General features: G+C 37.9%; 3 protein-coding genes and 1 pseudogene across 4 annotated transcripts; all 4 read left to right on the top strand.

Annotated features, from left to right (window-relative positions):
• On the top strand, positions 1 to 4510 carry LOC147284527 (uncharacterized). Its single transcript, XM_086245693.1, has 7 exons — positions 1 to 121; positions 230 to 240; positions 379 to 483; positions 865 to 1832; positions 1926 to 2040; positions 2707 to 3023; positions 4414 to 4510. Exons 1-7 carry the CDS (start codon positions 1 to 3, stop codon positions 4508 to 4510), a joined length of 1734 nt encoding a protein of 577 aa, XP_086101819.1.
• A 2624-nt stretch (positions 4511 to 7134) lies between these two features.
• On the top strand, positions 7135 to 10804 carry LOC147284526 (methyl jasmonate esterase 1-like). Of its 2 annotated transcripts, none has more exons than XM_086244172.1 (3): positions 7135 to 7660; positions 7801 to 7923; positions 10108 to 10804. In XM_086244172.1, the coding sequence occupies exons 1-3, from the start codon at positions 7187 to 7189 to the stop codon at positions 10384 to 10386; spliced, it is 876 nt and encodes a 291-aa protein (XP_086100298.1). In that variant the 5' UTR covers positions 7135 to 7186; the 3' UTR covers positions 10387 to 10804. The 2 variants fall into 2 exon arrangements, with proteins under 2 accessions (XP_086100298.1, XP_086100297.1); XM_086244171.1 differs by having other exon boundaries at positions 7798 to 7923.
• A 3026-nt stretch (positions 10805 to 13830) lies between these two features.
• On the top strand, positions 13831 to 14699 carry LOC147284525 (methyl jasmonate esterase 1 pseudogene; annotated as a pseudogene).
• A 52-nt stretch (positions 14700 to 14751) lies between these two features.
• Positions 14752 to 16183, top strand: LOC147284524 (methyl jasmonate esterase 1-like). Its single transcript, XM_086243650.1, has 3 exons — positions 14752 to 15271; positions 15387 to 15515; positions 15753 to 16183. The coding sequence occupies exons 1-3, from the start codon at positions 14816 to 14818 to the stop codon at positions 16020 to 16022; spliced, it is 855 nt and encodes a 284-aa protein (XP_086099776.1). The 5' UTR covers positions 14752 to 14815; the 3' UTR covers positions 16023 to 16183.
• The last annotated feature ends 935 nt before the right edge of the window (positions 16184 to 17118 follow it).

Raw genomic sequence — 17118 nt, 5'->3', positions numbered from 1 at the left:
ATGCTGCATTCCAGGGTGAACTCTGTTAGTTCCTCCAGCTTTGTTGTCAAGTCAGGTATCTCTAACTCTGCTTTGAGTAATTCTGCTTGTACTGGTAATGGTGCATGGATAATTGATACAGGTGCTACGGATCATATGACTTCTGATCGTTATGTTTTTAGTCATTTTTCGTCTGTCTGTTCTAAGCCATTTATTGTCAATGCCAATGGTGTGTCGTCTCCTGTTTTAGGAGATGGCACGGTATCCTTTTCCTCTGATTTGTCTTTGCATAATGTGCTGTTTGTTCCTTCCTTGAATTGTAACCTTATTTCTGTTAGTCAACTAACCAAAACTCATAATTGTGTGGCCACATTCTTTCCTACCCATTGTGTTTTCCAGGACATTCATACCAAGGAGAAGATTGGCAGTGGTAGAAAGAGTGGTGGATTGTACTATCTGGATAGTGGGGTTTCCGCTTCAGATGGTCGTGGCATTGTGAGTCTGGTTAGTGATGGTTCCTCTGAAAATCAGAAGAAGATTTGGTTGTGGCATCGCCGACTTGGTCATCCGTCCTTTAGTTATCTTCGGCGTTTATTTCCCTCTTTATTTCGTGGATTGAACATTTCCAATTTTAATTGTGAAGTTTGTGTGTTGGCCAAAAGTCATCGTTCAGTGTTTCCTTCTAGTGCTACACGTATGGATGTTCCTTTTGCTTTGGTCCACTCGGATGTTTGGGGTCCGGCCCCGTGTGGTACACATAAAGGAATGAAATGGTTTGTGACATTTATTGATGATTGTACTCGAATGACTTGGGTTTATCTTCTGAAACATAAAAGTGATGTGTGTGCTGTTTTTCGCCTTTTTCATCATATGGTCCTCACTCAGTTTGCCTGTCCTATTAAGGTTTTGCGCTCAGATAATGGCGGTGAGTTTGTTAATACAGAGTTGACTCAGTATTTTGCTTCTGCGGGGATCCTTCATCAGACTTCTTGCGCTCATTCTCCACAACAGAATGGGGTTGCTGAACGCAAAAATCGACATTTATTGGAAGTCACTCGGTCCCTTCTTCTGGGCGGTCATGTGCCTTCTTTGTTCTGGGGTGATGCCTTGAGTTCTGCCGTCTATCTGATTAATCGGACCCCATCTAGTGTCCTTGACTTTCGGCGACCTTTGGATGTTCTCTCGGATTTTGTCTCTCTCCCAGGTATCCTTCATTTGGAACCCCGGGTTTTTGGGTGTGTTGTTTTTGTGCATTTACATTCTCATCAGCGATCCAAGCTCGCATCTCGGGCTTTAGAGTGTGTTTTTGTTGGTTATGGTCCATCCCAGAAGGGGTACCGGTGCTATCATCCTTCTACTCAGCGCTTCTATGTTTCTATGGATGTCACTTTTCATGAACATCAACTTTTTTACTCTCCCCGTCCATTGGATTCTACCCTTCAGGGGGAGGTTTCTAGTGAAGTGCAGAATCGAGATGATATGTTGTTCTTTGAGGAAGGGTCAGAACAGACTACTGATCACCCAGTGTCTGAGTTTGAGAATGAGACTGGGACTGCAGAAATTACTGCGGATGAGACTGAGATTGCGGAAATTACTGAGGATGATACTGAGGATATGGTAGGACAACAACCCACGAATTCTGAGCCTGAGGAATCACCACTCCATGATAGTACCGCCATCTCTCCTACTCCATTGAATCAATCTTCTTCATCCATTGAGGTAACAAACAATACTCTTGATTCACATTCTGGTTCAGATGTTGTTTCTAATGCTTCTAGATTTACACTTCCTCCTCGGTCTAACCGAGGACAACCACCAGCTAAATATGAGCCAGATCCAAATGCCAAAGTTAGGTACTCAATTAATAATCATGTGTCATCTGTTAGGCTTTCAAAGTCATATGAATCGTATGTTCTGCAATTATCTTCTGTTTCTATTCCTAGTAGATTGCAGGATGCTCTTACAGATTCTAGATGGACCAAAGCTATGGCTGAAGAAATGGCGGCATTACAGAAGAATTCAACCTGGGAATTGGTTTCTCTACCTAAGGGGAAGAAGACAGTGGGATGCAGATGGGTGTTTGCAGTCAAACACAAAGCTGATGGGTCAGTTGAAAGGTATAAGGCAAGGTTGGTAGCAAAGGGTTATACACAGTCCTATGGCATAGACTACTTGGAGACGTTTGCTCCAGTGGCCAAGTTGAACACAGTACGGGTTCTGTTATCTTTGGCTGCTAACAAAGATTGGCCACTGCTTCAGTTTGATGTAAAGAATGCCTTTCTCCATGGTGATTTGACTGAAGAAGTATACATGGATCCTCCTCCAGGTATACCAGAGTTTGAGAATACGAGATTAGTATGCAGACTAAGGAAGTCTTTGTATGGTCTTAAACAATCTCCGAGAGCCTGGTTTGGGAGATTCACCCGTGCAATGAAGAACTATGGTTATCGGCAGAGTAATTTTGATCATACTTTGTTCCTAAAGAAAAGGGGGAAGAAGATTACTGCTCTTATCATTTACGTTGATGATATGGTTCTGACCGGAGATGATTATGAGGAAATCTCTAATTTGCAGAGGTACTTGTCTCAAGAGTTTGAAATGAAGCAGCTGGGGGACTTGAAGTTCTTTCTTGGGATAGAAGTGGCTCGGTCTAAACATGGCATATTCCTATCTCAAAGGAAATATGTTTTAGACTTGTTATCTGAAACTGGTATGCTTGGGTGTAAGCCAGCTGTCACTCCTATGGAACAAAACCATAGACTTTTCGAGTGTTTGGGGGCCTTGCCTGCAGATAAGGGGCGATATCAGAGACTTGTTGGAAGATTGATATATCTGTCTCACACTAGACCTGACATTGCTTATGCGGTTAGTGTAGTGAGCCAGTTTATGCATGCCCCGTGTAAACCCCATATGGATGCTGTGGAGCGAATTTTGCAGTATTTGAAATCTGCACCTGGTAAGGGATTGTTATTTGCTAATCATGGTCATGTGAATGTTGAAGGGTTTTCTGATGCAGACTGGGGTGGTTCAGCAGATGATAGAAGGTCTACCTCAGGCTACTTTACCTTTGTAGGAGGAAATTTGGTGACTTGGAGAAGTAAGAAGCAATCAGTTGTATCTAGGTCGAGTGCAGAGGCTGAATACAGAGGTATGGCACTTGGAGTAGTCGAACTTTTGTGGTTGAGACATTTATTGACTGATTTAGGATGTCCACCTACCAAACCTATGGACTTGTTTTGTGATAACAAATCTGCTATTGATATAGCACATAATCCTGTTCAGCATGATAGAACAAAACACATTGAGATTGATCGACACTTCATCAAAGAGAAACTTGAAGCGAAGATTATTAACTTTCCATTTGTGAAGTCCGAAGATCAGCTTGCAGATGTGTTGACCAAGGCTGTGGCAAATCGGGTGTTTTTGGACTCACTAGACAAGTTGGGCATGTGCGATATATATGCACCAACTTGAGGGGGAGTGTTGGTGTGAGTCAACACGTGGGATTATTGTGTAATTATTAGAATTAATTAGGTGATTTATTAATTCCTGTATTTTAGTTATAGGCCCATGTATATAAACCACTTTTTGTGGTCTTATTCAATTAATCAGAAAATATTGAAACCCTAAACCTAAGCCTCCTCTGAACAGTTTAATCAAGAAAAGATTGCTTAAAGAGGAAAAACAGATCTTATCTTCTCAATTGAAACTCTAGATTTTGTGTATTTTATTTGAAATATTGTAAGATATTCACCACATATCAAGAAAAGACATATGATCGATGTAGGCTTTGTTGCCCAGGTCCATTCTGAGCCCCCCCCCCCCCCCCCCCCCAAAACATATAATATTTATAGTTGACCCTGAATTAGCACTTTGCTACAACTACCCGGCCACCTAGATAGGAAGGATTAATTAGTAGTCTACATATCAAACTTGAATTTATCTTTGAAACAAATATTACTCACATTTTCTAGTTCTCATGATCATCACTTACGTACTGATTAACCAAGATTAAGATCTGATTATCTGTATCTTTGGAATATAGTTGTTTTTTATTTATGTATCTAGGGGAGGGAGGAGTGATTCAAACTTGCAACATCTTCTAACAAAGTGGACAAAACATACCACTACGTAAGAAGGATTTCACAAGTATAAAAAGCAAGACATAATTGAGCAAATGCAGAATGAGGAATTAAAGCGTTTCCGTGCCTTTAAAACTAAAAAATACTTTTTATTTCTTTTGTCAAATATAAGCAAAAGTATTTTTGACTATTTAAAAACGTTTTTAAGCTTCCTAAAAACACTGTCAAATAAGCATAATCTACTTACATTATGACCCGTCTTTAATTATTATACCTAATATTAGGCCATTCTTTGTCACAACATGTCAACAACTCACAACCTTATGTTATCTCTTTATTGACAAATGTGCAGATTAACAGCAGATTGGATTCGACGGGTTTTCAATATAGATACGATCAAGGGCCCAACAACCCTCCAACCTCGTTTCTCTTTGGGCCCAAGCTTCTAGCCTTTAACTTATATCAGCTCTCGCCATCATAGGTTAGTCTTAAGAGGAAAAATGAAAAATTATTATAGTTTTTGCTAAATATATATAACCTTCCTCTTACAACATATACCTAAGGTAACTGTGAATCTCACTGGTATGTTGTGAGAATGAGTTGATATATAATTACTGGGTGCAAAAATAAAAAGTGTTATACTAGGCTTACAGTACCTTGAATTACAACCATGCATGCATCCATGTTCAATTTTCAATCGGTTAGCTAATTAATACTTTTACTCTTTTCTTTTTTTTTTTGTTTGGTTGGTGATGTGTTAATGGATCACAGGATTTGACACTAGCTTTGTCATTGGTGAGATTTGCACCTTTTTTTCCATGAAGAAATAAAACTTACAAAGGAGAAGTATGGAATGGTACCAAGAGTATTCATCGTGTGTGACCAAGACCATTCCATACAGGAGGCCTTGCAAAGGTGGATGATCAAGAAAAATCCTCCAAATGAAGTACGTGAAGATGATAAATGGTTCTGATCACATGGTCATGTTCTCTAGACCATTGGAGCTCTTCTCCCACCTCCAGAATATTGCTGACAAATATTCTTAATAATTAATATGATGAGTTAGCTAGCACCTGATAACTAGCTAGCCTTCCGTATGCACTATACTCATAAATATGAATAATTTGTTTTAAGAAATAAGGGTTTATATCCTTTATCCATAATATATTATACTTCGAGTCATAAATATTGTCAAAGCTGCCTCTCGCCATTTTGTATTGTATGGAATTGGTGTGTATGATCAAGCATTCAAGCTTTAATTAAAGGGAAAAAAAACCCAGATCTAGAACTCATTGAATTAACCACCCGTCGGGTTGAAAAAAAACCGGTCCTCTGCCAAAATCTCAGTGGTTTTGGGGGTTCGGTTTCGGGGGGAGATGTGGTCGTCGGGGGGAGGGCGGCGGTTGAGGCTGGGGGAGATATGGGGTTTTGGCTGGTTAGGAGCTGGGTAGGGGCGGGGAGAGACAGAAAAAGATGAGAGAGAAAGTGAGGGGAGGCAAAGGGAATTGGGTGGGGGCAGGGAGCTGAGTTGTGTTTCCAGACAGACAGAGAGAGAATAGAGGGAAAGAGAAAGAGAGGATGCGTGTGGAAGGGGAGGGGGAGAGAGAAGAGAGACACTAAGGGGGGGAGAGAGAGAGGGGAAGGGTTTCGGATGCTAGGATAAGAAGTTGATTGGCAATGACAATTTATTATTAATTGGTACTGTTTGACAGTAGCAATCATTGTTACTGTGAGATAATAATTATTTAAATTGCAAAAATAATATATTAATTATCACTGTTTGACAATAACAATCATTGTTACTGTTGGACAATAATTATTTAAATTGTAAAAATACTCTATTAATTGACAGTGACAATCATTACCGGCAGCATGGCTGGACAGTACGACAGTGACAATTTACTTAGTTTTTAATAAAGAAAAATTCATGAAAAAAAAACTTAATATTGACTTATTTGTACAAAGTAAACCTATTTATTATTTTAATTTTTTTAAGTGAATTTTTATTATTTTTTGTACAAAGAGCTCAAAAATAGAAATTTTAGTAATTTACTTTTATGGTGCGTTTGGATGAAGTAGTTTGAAATTACTAAGGAATTCACAAATGACGGAATTTAAAACGATGTGATTTAAAATTCTAGAATATGTAAATTCTCTTGTTTGGATAACATGTAAACATAATGGAGTTTAAATACGAAATTTATGGTAGTTTTAATTTTTGATACATCAATTCAAAAGAGTGATGGTGATGGTGATGATGATGGTGGCAACAATAAAAATGATGTTTATGATGAGTTAACCATATTGGTAGGGGTAATGGCCCACAAGCGGTAGGAGAAATGGTGGTGGCTAAAATTGGGGTGTTGACGGTGGCGGTGGTGGTGTTGGAAATGGCGGTGATGGTGGTGGCGGTGGTGACGGTGATGGCAGTGGTGGCGACGGTGATGGCGGTGGTGGCAGTCTTGGTGTTGGTGTTGGTGGTGGTGGCGGCAGCGGCAGCGGGGGTGGTGGCGGGGGTGGTGGTGTTAGTGGTGGTGACGTTGGCGGCAGTGATGGTAGTGTACGTCAACATGGTCGACACGACTTATTTTTCTTTTGTAAAAATTGGAATTTTGAAAATGACATCAACTTAGGTGGAATTTAAAGTTGGAATTTATAGCCTTCAAATCTCAAGTTTTTTTCTACTTAGAATTTACAAAATTCTGTATTTATTGATCTAAACAAGGAAATTATTAGAGCATGTAATTTCTTAAATGCTGAGTTTTGTTTAAATTCCGAGTTTTTTTCCTCTATCCAAACACACCATTAATTAAACTAGAGTCGGAGAATTTGATTTTGCTACCTCACCTGCTGGGACTATGAAGGGTTGGTCCACTCACTAATAAAGCTGATCGAATCATTTCGATCATACAATTATTAAGACTTTTACATTTTTGTCTTCATCGAATATATCGCTTAGTTTGTATAATGCTAGCTGATGTGGCCTGTTGTAAACCAATTGGATCGAATGGACCAGATTTTTCATAAAATCTGTAAACAACAACACACAGCCTCTAAAGGCAAAGGAATTTGATAAGACTAGACCAAATGCATGAGGCCAAGCGAAAAATATAAGGTTGAAGAAAATGGAGCATATGATGATGAGGATCAAACAATTTGTGCCTTTCTTCCTTTTACTTCTTTGCCTTTGTTCTTCATCATCATCATCATCATCATCATCATCCCCATCCTGGCCTCACAAAAACCCGACCCACTTTGTGCTGGTTCATGGAGCGGGACATGGAGCATGGTGTTGGTACAAGGTGGCAGCTCTACTCACCTCCATAGGCCACAATGTCACAGCTCTCGACCTGGCAGCCTCCGGAATCGACACTAAGCCGATACAAGAAGTTCATTCGCTCTCGGACTACATCCAGCCATTGATGGCATTCATGGCGTCTCTCCCACCAAAGGAAAGGGTGGTGCTGGTGGGCCACAGCATGGGTGGGTCCGCCATTTCCGCCGCTATGGAGAGCTTCCCTGAGAGAGTTTCTGCTGCTGTGTTTGCCACTGCTGCAATGCCTGGTCCTGATCTCAGTTACAAGAATATATCTGACCAGGTAATTATGACTTATTCGAGTAATGGTGGGAATATATTTTTTTATGAACAATTGTTGTAGATATAATGGGGATACGTATATTCTCCTATTATTTTTAGAAAAGAAGTGTTAATAGTTTCCTTTTATTGACAAAATAGCAGCTTAACTTGGATTTAATAGACGTGGAGTATAGATATGATCAAGGGCCCAACAATCCTCCAACCTCGGTACGCTATGGACCAAAGAGCTTGGCGTCAATGTTGTATCAGAACTCGCCACCAGAGGTACGTCTTCGAAAAAAGAAATTGAAAATTTCTAGTATGCATTGGTCAATTATTTATAATTTCTCTCTCATAATATATATTGTCATATAACATAAATTTTACATGTACGTTTTATTGTTTTGTTAAGAATTAATTCTCGCCTGTATGTGTGTTGTGAAAGAAAAGCTATACATAATTGGGGATTTTTTTTGTGAAGATAATTGGGGATGATAAAAAGTTCCCAAGGGCTTCTCCTAATTAAATTTAAACTTGGTTAAAACATAATAATAACTAGAGCAAAATGCACCATTGGTCCACTTATTATAGTAGATTTCCCAAGTTGGTACACGAATTAATTTTCATCTCAAGTTGGTTCACTTTCTTTGCACCGTTACCTAAGTTGGTCATTTCCGTCAATTTTTAGTTAAATGCTATTAAAATTCAGCATGTGCCATTTTTTTAGGGCAAATGAGTCTTTTTCATGTACCCCAAGGCCACACCTAACTGATCTGAACCCTTCTTTCTTCATCTTTTCTCCTTCTTCTTTCTTTCTTCTTCTGCAACACACGCCCCAAACCACCATCTAAACAAATTTTTTTTCACCCCAAACCACCATCTCTCTCCCCTGACTCCCTCACTCCCTCTCTCCAACTCTCTCCTCCGCAGCCCGCCACTAAAACTTCACAAAAACTCACCCAACAACACAATTCAACCTGGAAGATGTCTTCTAGGACCCAACCGAGCCAAGATAGATGGAATCCACCACCAACCCGACGCCTAGGTGGCGGCGCCGGTGGTGGCAGTGGCAGAAACACCTGGAAACACATAAATTTTGAATAATTTCAGTCCCAATTCAACTCACAAGCAACAATTGATAACCAAGGGACCAAATTCGGGTGAGGGGAGCCTAACCCAACCACCAACCGCGGTGGAGCCCGCGGTAGTCGTGGGTTCCCTAAACTGGTTTTCAAATTTCACAAGAATTGGCCCAAAACAAAGATAGCAATAGCAAGAACACGAAGAGAGAATCAAATTTGATACCTGGGTTAACCCAATTGGCCGCCGTAATTGGCCGGTAAAGCCACAGGAGCCGCTGCGGCTTCTCGGTGTCGATTGGTCATGCTTGGTGATCCGATGAATGATCCAAGACCACCCTCTTGCTCTGAACAATGAGGAGAAGATGACTAGGGTGGTGGCCGGTCTCAATTTCTCCGGGAAAATGGGTCAACGGCGATGGGGGCCGATCGTTTCTCGGGCTGGGCTTTCCATTACACTGCTTTTCTGGGTATTCTACTCACAGGGGGAGGAAGAGGGGAGATATATAGGCGAGACTGGTAGTGGTAGTCTCGTTGGCAATCACCTCCGAACGACGTCGCACACACCGGCGCGAGTTGCGGAGGAGATGGTGGTTTGGGGCATGTGTTGCAGAAAAAGAAAAAAAGAAGAAGGAGAAAAGAAGAAGAAAGAAAGGTTGGGATCAGTTGGGTGTGGGCTTGGGGTGGAAAAGACTCATTTGCCCTGAAAAAAAATGGCACATGCTCTGCACATGCTGAATTTTAACGGCATTTAACTAAAAATTGACGGAAAGGACCAATTTGGATAATGGTGCAAAGAAAGTGGACCAACTTGAGACGAAAATTAATTCGTAGACCAACTTGGGAAATCCACTATAATAAGTGGACCAACGGTGCATTTTGCTCTAATAACTAAGGAAAGAAAGGGGTGAAAACTAAAAGAAAAACTAAGCAAGTTGTCAGTAAAAATAGAAAAAAAAAATTGTTTATATTGGAGTCCCTACTCGGAGCGCAATGAAGAAAAAATTGTTCAATTGAAAGTGTTGAATCCAGAATTAGAATGCGAACTCCTTAAAGGAACTGGGGATGAATCTTCTTTTATTTTTTAGTTTTTATTTATATATAATTTAGGTTTTGTAAGATTTATGACAAATAAGAAAATAGTTGATTTTGTAACAATTAAATTGACATGGCAATCAATGCAAAAAAGTTGGTGCCTTACTAAACACCCTAGCATTTTGCTAAAATTATAAAGTGTCATACATAATGTAGGCATGCATGCATTACCTTAATTAATTGTACGTACCACCATCCATGCAAGCTCAATTTTCAATTTTCGATCAGTTGATTAGCTAATATTGTTTATCTTTTCTATTTTTGTTTCATGGTTGGGTGTTGCATCAATGGACAGGATTTAGCATTAGGGTTATCGTTGGTGAGATTTCATCCTGTCTTTAATAATGATGATATAAAATTTACAAAGGAGAAATATGGGTCGGTTCCTAGAGTATTCATCGTGAGCAATCAAGACCGTGCAATTGGAGAGGATGTGCAAAGGTGGATGACCGAGAAGAATCCGCCAAATGAAGTGAAAGTGATAAACGGTTCTGATCACATGGTCATGCTCTCTAGACCAGTGGAGCTCTTCTCCCACCTCCACAATATTGCTGAGATGCCCTTTATTAATTAAAAATGAGCATCTGCATGCAGGTCACTAGCTAGCTAGGAGAGCTTCATTGAAGGTATCAATAGAAGCATAAACCCCAAAATAAAACACACAAGATTTTGTATAAGCATATGGCAAGCCCAATGAAAATGTAAAGCCCATTTGGGGGTCAGCATTTTGATGGCAAGCCCAATGCAAAATGTAAAGCCCATATGTGTGCCATATTAAGGAGTAATTAAGGAGTGCCATGCATCAAACCTTTATTCAAGCATTCAACTGTCTGTCTGACTCTGACCCGATCGAAAGTGTGTCATGCATGCACATACATGCACTGTCGTCTGTGTGGACAATCTTGCAAAAGCATATATACCTAGTTAATATTGTTGGACCATGGATGAAATACAGTTATTTGAGAACATATTATGAGACTTACTTTGCATTATAGTTTAAGCCACAGTTGCGTGGATGGAATCTAATTGGCATGCCAGTGAACAAATAGGTAAATTCCCAACGTCCTTAATTAGTCGCATGGATGGAATCTAAGGCCTGCCTCGATCAGACCTCGATCAGATGGCAACTTAATTGGCATATTAATTTGGATTTTGGTAACAGGACAAGTTAATCAATTAATCAAAGCATAATTTTATACTCTAAGTCAGCTATAAATGCCACAGCTGGCTCACCTACGGCAGTGGTGCTTATCATGATACAGAGCCTAACTAAACTAGACGAATAGAAGATCGAGTAGTCCTAACAGGGATTAATGGAAAAAGGACATACAATTACGCTTTGATCTTTAAATAACAATGAGATCAATGCGTACCTCATTCACATCCGGATCATCCACGTCCCAGTTCCCAACTCAAAACCTAGGTGGTGCCAATTTTTTAACAATTTGGTATGGTTTTTAAGTGAGTTGTCTGTCTTTTCTTTTCTTTTTGTTTTGTCCCGGCGGTAAGTCATCGAGAGACAATGACTTTCGAATTGAACATTTTGAATTTATATGAAGAGTATATGCATGTGATTGAATATTCTTGGAGTTTGTGTGTACGTATTAAATTTTTATATTAGTATATATATCAACTTTTAACCGTTTGTAGCTTAGTAACGGCTACAATTTACAAATTGAGCAACAATAAGATGACTGATTTATCAAATTTTTTAAGAGTTGGAGTAATTTCTACATAATCTTTCTAATTTGGACTTAAAACTCTTTTATTTATTTACTTTTTGAAGAAAATCAAGGATTATAATGAGTGCTAAAGACAATATTCCCATAAATAACTTCAAAATGTATTCCCAAATAAAGCCTTTAGGTTGAGTCAAGTGGTGAAGGAGAGTGAGGTAATGAATTAAGATTAGAATAAGTTTAAGATGTAATTTCTTCCCATGTAATTATTTTTTTTATTAGTTAGAGAAAGAATGGGATCGAGAAAAAAATGTTATACACGTATGCATTAATTACCTTAATCAATTACCACCATCCAGCTGCGATTTCTTTTTAAATGGTTAGCTAACAGTACTTTTCCTCCTTTTTTTTTTTTTGGTCTTTCTTGGTTGAGTGATGTTTTGATGGACAGGATTTAACACTAGCGTTGTCGCTTTTTGAAATTTGCCCCTCTCTTTGGTGATGAAATAACACTCATTGAAGAGAAATATGGATCGGTTCCTAGGGTATTCATCGTGATCGGCCAAGACCTTGCAATTTCAGAGGATGTGCAAAGGTGGATGATCACGAACAATCCGCCAGATGAAGTGAAAGTGATAAACCATTCTGATCAGATGGTCATGTTCTCTAGACCAGTGGAGTTGTTCTCTCACCTCCACAATATTGCTGAAAATTACTCTTAAAAATGAGTGCCTGCAGGTAACTAGTTAGGACTTGGGAGCTTATCATGATCAATATATATTGTATAACTAATTCTGGTATATATACTAGCCTTTATGAATAAATATTTAGAAAATAAAATCACTAAATTCTATGAATAATTATATGCATATACACCAGCTGCTAGCAAAGCGCTATTTCATGTATTATCATAACATTGAGTTGTGCTCTTGCGTACAGGAGAATGCTGAAAATTGTATTCATAAAAAATTATTTAGTAAATTGTAACACAACACATAGTGTAACTAATTCATATATTATAATATGGATGAACGAAGAATTTATACTTTTAGGATATAGTATTAATAACATCTACTCATAGTATAATACATGAATTAATTATACCATATAGAAAGTTAGAAAGTTAGAAAGTTACAAATATACAAAATAATTACTTGCCAACTTCTTGTGCATTATGTGTTATATATGTGTGCAGTGAACATGACTAGCTAGGTATTTGCTAGTCCGGATAATGCACAACAAGCATTAAGAAACTGAAGAAATTGAACTGCTAGTTTATCTGGTTAAGTTAAACCATAAAACTGTACCAAGTTTATAATTTGCCAGGAAAAAAGCAATTAAGACAAAAGAAATATCTTTCTAGAATCGAATTAGCTAGGTGCGCCTCAGACCTCAGATGAAAACTTGGCATATTAATTTAGATTTGGATTCTCTGCCTTTAAAATAATTATAGAAATCGATGGATTAACTATAAATACATTATACATTGTTGAGAGAAAAATCTCACATTAAAAATGTGAGGCATTACATAGTGATTTATAAGGGTTTGGGCTACTCCTTTCATTGCCAATTGGTTTTGGGATGAATGCTTAAATTTCTTCATGATATCAGAGTAGGTTATCTACGTGTTAGGCCCAACGGTCACACGTGCTCTCATGTCATCCAATATAAATTGTCCACGTATTAGACTTAAATGACGCTACACGTACGTGTGGGGGCGTGTTGATAGATCCCACATTGAAAATGTGAGTCTTTGCATAGTAGCTTATAAGAGTTTAGACTACTTCTTCTATTGCCAATTGATTTTGAGATGAATACTTAAATTTTTTCATATGCACATCAACGAGATCGACAAACGTATCAATTCAAGCATATATAATATTTATACTCGAGTCATATATATAAATGTCACAGCAGCGCGCTGCTTCACAGCAATTTGTATATATGAGTGGTGCGCACTTATCGTGATTCAGCATTCAAGCTTTTAACTAAACTGTAGAGTATAGAGTCTCGACTAAATAAAAGACGCTACCAAGCACTTTGGACTCTTGGTTACAAGGAAAGTTAATGGGACTTTTTGTTTGTATGTATAGATTAATATACTCTAAACTACTAAAAGGATTCGATTAGGACTTTGCTAACAATTTATTTGACTTAATTTATTACAGGAGAACGATCGGTCTACACACTAAAGCTGATCGTATCTGTGATACAATTAATTATTAATTAATTAAATGCATTTTTTTTATTTGTCATCATCGATCAGTTGTCTCTTACTTTAATAAAGACTGAGCTTAATTAATCCTAATCTTTGCGAAAATAGGTTTAAACAAATATAAATGGAATGTAAGAGACAAAATGAATTAAGTGCAGGATTTCTGAGTACTATATATATATATAAGACTAGATCAAATGCAGGCCATTCAAAGATACATATGAGGTTGAAGAAAATTAATGGAGCATATGATGAGAATGAAACATATTGTGCCTTTTCTTTTATTTGTTTGCATGGCAATGAGAATTATATGCACCCCATTCCCACCCGGCCCGGCTGACCATCGGACCCACTTTGTGCTGGTTCATGGAGCATGGTGTTGGTATAAGGTGGCAATTCTGCTGACCTCCATGGCTCCATAGGCCACAAGGTTACAGCTGTAGACCTTGCAGCCTCCGGAATGAACCCAAAGCGGATACGACAAATTGATTCGCTCAAGGACTACGTGAAGCCATTGATTAAATTCATGGCGCGTCTGCCAGAAGAGGAGAGGATTGTACTGGTGGGCCACAGCACGGGTGGGGCCGCCATATCCATCGCCATGGTGAGGTTCCCTCGGAGAATTTCTGCTGCAGTGTTTGCCACTGCTGCAATGCCTGGTGCTCCTGCTCTCAGTTACCCCACTATATTTGTTTCGGTAATCAATGAATTAATTCCAGTGTTGCACACGCTCTTTTAGTTTTTAATTTTTTCTGATTTTTAAAGTTTTTCAAAAAATATTTTATTGTTTAAAGGTTTGTTCATTTTTAGTCTTTTTGCAAATGGGTATAATCATAATTAGTCTACACTACACGTACACCAAAGCTGAATCTATCTTTGAAACAATTATTACTCATGGTCATTTCCAAATTTTATAATCAGTTACGTGCAGAGTTACGGAAGATTAAGATCAGATTAACTGAACCTTTGGAAAAAAGTAGGTTTGAACTTTAAACTTTGAACAAATGGAAATTTGGCAAGGGACCAAAACGAAGGATTTCTCGAGTATAAAAGTAAAGACTAGAGCAAATGCAGGCCAAGGAATTAAAGAGAGGTTGAGGGTTAACAATATGAAGAAGCATTTTGCGCTGTTTCTTTTATTTCTTTGCTTGGCAACAATTAATTGTACTATCCCATCTCCAAATCCAACCCAAAAGCCAAGTGGTGCGAATAAGAAGCACTTTGTGCTGGTTCATGGAGCGGGTCATGGAGCATGGTGTTGGTACAAGGTTGCAACTCTACTCAACTCCACAGGTCACAATGTCACAGCTATAGACCTGACAGCCTCCGGAATCAACCCAAAACAGATACAAGAAATCCATTCCTTCTCGGACTACGTTGAGCCATTGATGAAATTCATGGCCTCTCTCCCAGAAGAGGAGAGGGTTGTGCTGGTGGGCCATAGCCTCGGTGGAGCCGTCATTTCCACTGCCATGGAGAGCTTTCCTCACAAAGTTTCAGCTGCGGTGTTTGCCACCGCTTTTATGCCTGGTCCTTCCCTCAGTTCCCGCACTATATTTGAAAAGGTAATAAATTCTTTAAAAATAATTGTGTGTAACGATAACATGCAGAATTCTGTTACATATTTGAACCTCATGTTGTCCTTTTTATCTGAAAATAATGTCTTTGAAAAATATACAGATTACCAGCAGATTGGTTTTGATGGACTCTCAATATAGATACGATCAGGGGCCCAACAACCCTCCAACCTCGATGCTCTTTGGGCCCAAGCTTCTGTCATCAGTTTTGTACCAACTCTCGCCACCTGAGGTTAGTCTTTGCCAAACATTATAGTGTGTTTTTTTTGGTCAACATTATAATGTGTGTTGAATTGTCGATTATATATCTTTTTCTCGCAACATGTATAATTTTCTCAAAAAAGTTTGTCTTAGAAAAAAAAAAAAAACAAAGAAACTAAAAAGTGCAGTGCTTTTATACACAATTTTCATTTGGTCAGCTAATAGTTTTCCTCATTTCTTCTTTTTTCTTTGATTGGTGTTTATGTAGGATTTAACACTAGCTTTGTCATTGGTGAGATTTAGCCCTCTCTTTCGTGAAGAAATAAAACTCACAAAGGAGAAATATGGATTGGTCCCAAGAGTATTCATCGTGTGTGACCAAGACCTTACGATAGAGGAGGACTTGCAAAGGTGGATGATCAAGAAAAATCCTCCAAATGAAGTGAAAGTGATAAATGGTTCCGATCACATGCTCATGTTCTCTAAAACGCTGGAGTTCTTCTCCCACCTCCAGAATATAGCTGAGAAATATTCTTAATTAATTGAAATCATGAGCAAGCTGTGTACCTGATAACTAGCTAGCTAGGTCGATCTAGGACTTTATCATCATTAATATTGTACAAATATATGCTTCAGGATCGCCCGATCGGGTATACTAGCTAGCCTCCCTCATGCACTATCTATATGGTCTATATTTATAAATATGAATAAATTTTATCAAATAAAATCACTTAATATGAAGATAAGAATATAAGGTTTTCTTTATTAGCTAGCTATTCTTCCAAAACAAAACATCAAATATGGTTGATGCTATTAAATAATTTTCTCTATTGATTCCAAGGTTAATTTTCCTTGCTATTTGGCATGCTTGAGCTTGAAGATGAAGCCTTGAGCTGTTGGATACTTGGATATATATATATATATATATATATGAAAAAAATTTCATACAGTGTACATAACTAGGTATTGGTCATCATTATGCACAACAAGACTACCAAGTCACAAATATTGACATCCCTCAATTTGCCAGGAAAAAAAAAAACACGAAAAGAAAAATCTTTCTAGTGTTGAATTAAGTAAACCTAAGGAGTAAAATTTCGGTTTCGATGGAATTTCGATTAAAATTTCGATTTCGATAAAATTAGACAAAAACGACGGAAATTGCTATAAAAATACAAAAATTTTGAATGAAACTTGACTATATATGTATTTAACATATTATCTACTACATTAATAAAAAATTTTGAAAAAACCAAATTATATAGTATGTTTCATGTGATATAAGATGAAGATAATGTGCGCTGGAGGTAAATACTGTTAAAAAATTGAGTCACTAATTAATAATTATAAAAATAACACCTCAAATTTATATTATAATATTAAATCATGAATTAATTAAGTATTTAAAAAGATGTATTAGGGTTTAGAGTTTAAAAATAATTAAATAAAATCTCAAAAGAGCCAAACTAAACCCCAAACCCTTTTGTTTCTTTCTACTTGCCCAAAGGCCCAAACCCCAATCAACCCTAAACCCCTTCTTCTTCTTCTTTTTTCTCTCTTTTTTTTTTTTCTCTTTTTTTCTTCTTTTCATTTTTTCTTTTCTTTTTTCTTTTCTTTTCTTTTCTTTCCTTCAT

The sequence above is a fragment of the Dryas octopetala genome, chromosome 5 (genome assembly GCF_963921425.1).
Source record: "Dryas octopetala chromosome 5, drDryOcto1.1, whole genome shotgun sequence".
Lineage (NCBI taxonomy): Eukaryota > Viridiplantae > Streptophyta > Magnoliopsida > Rosales > Rosaceae > Dryas > Dryas octopetala.
This window is presented reverse-complemented; position numbering and strand designations above follow the sequence as displayed.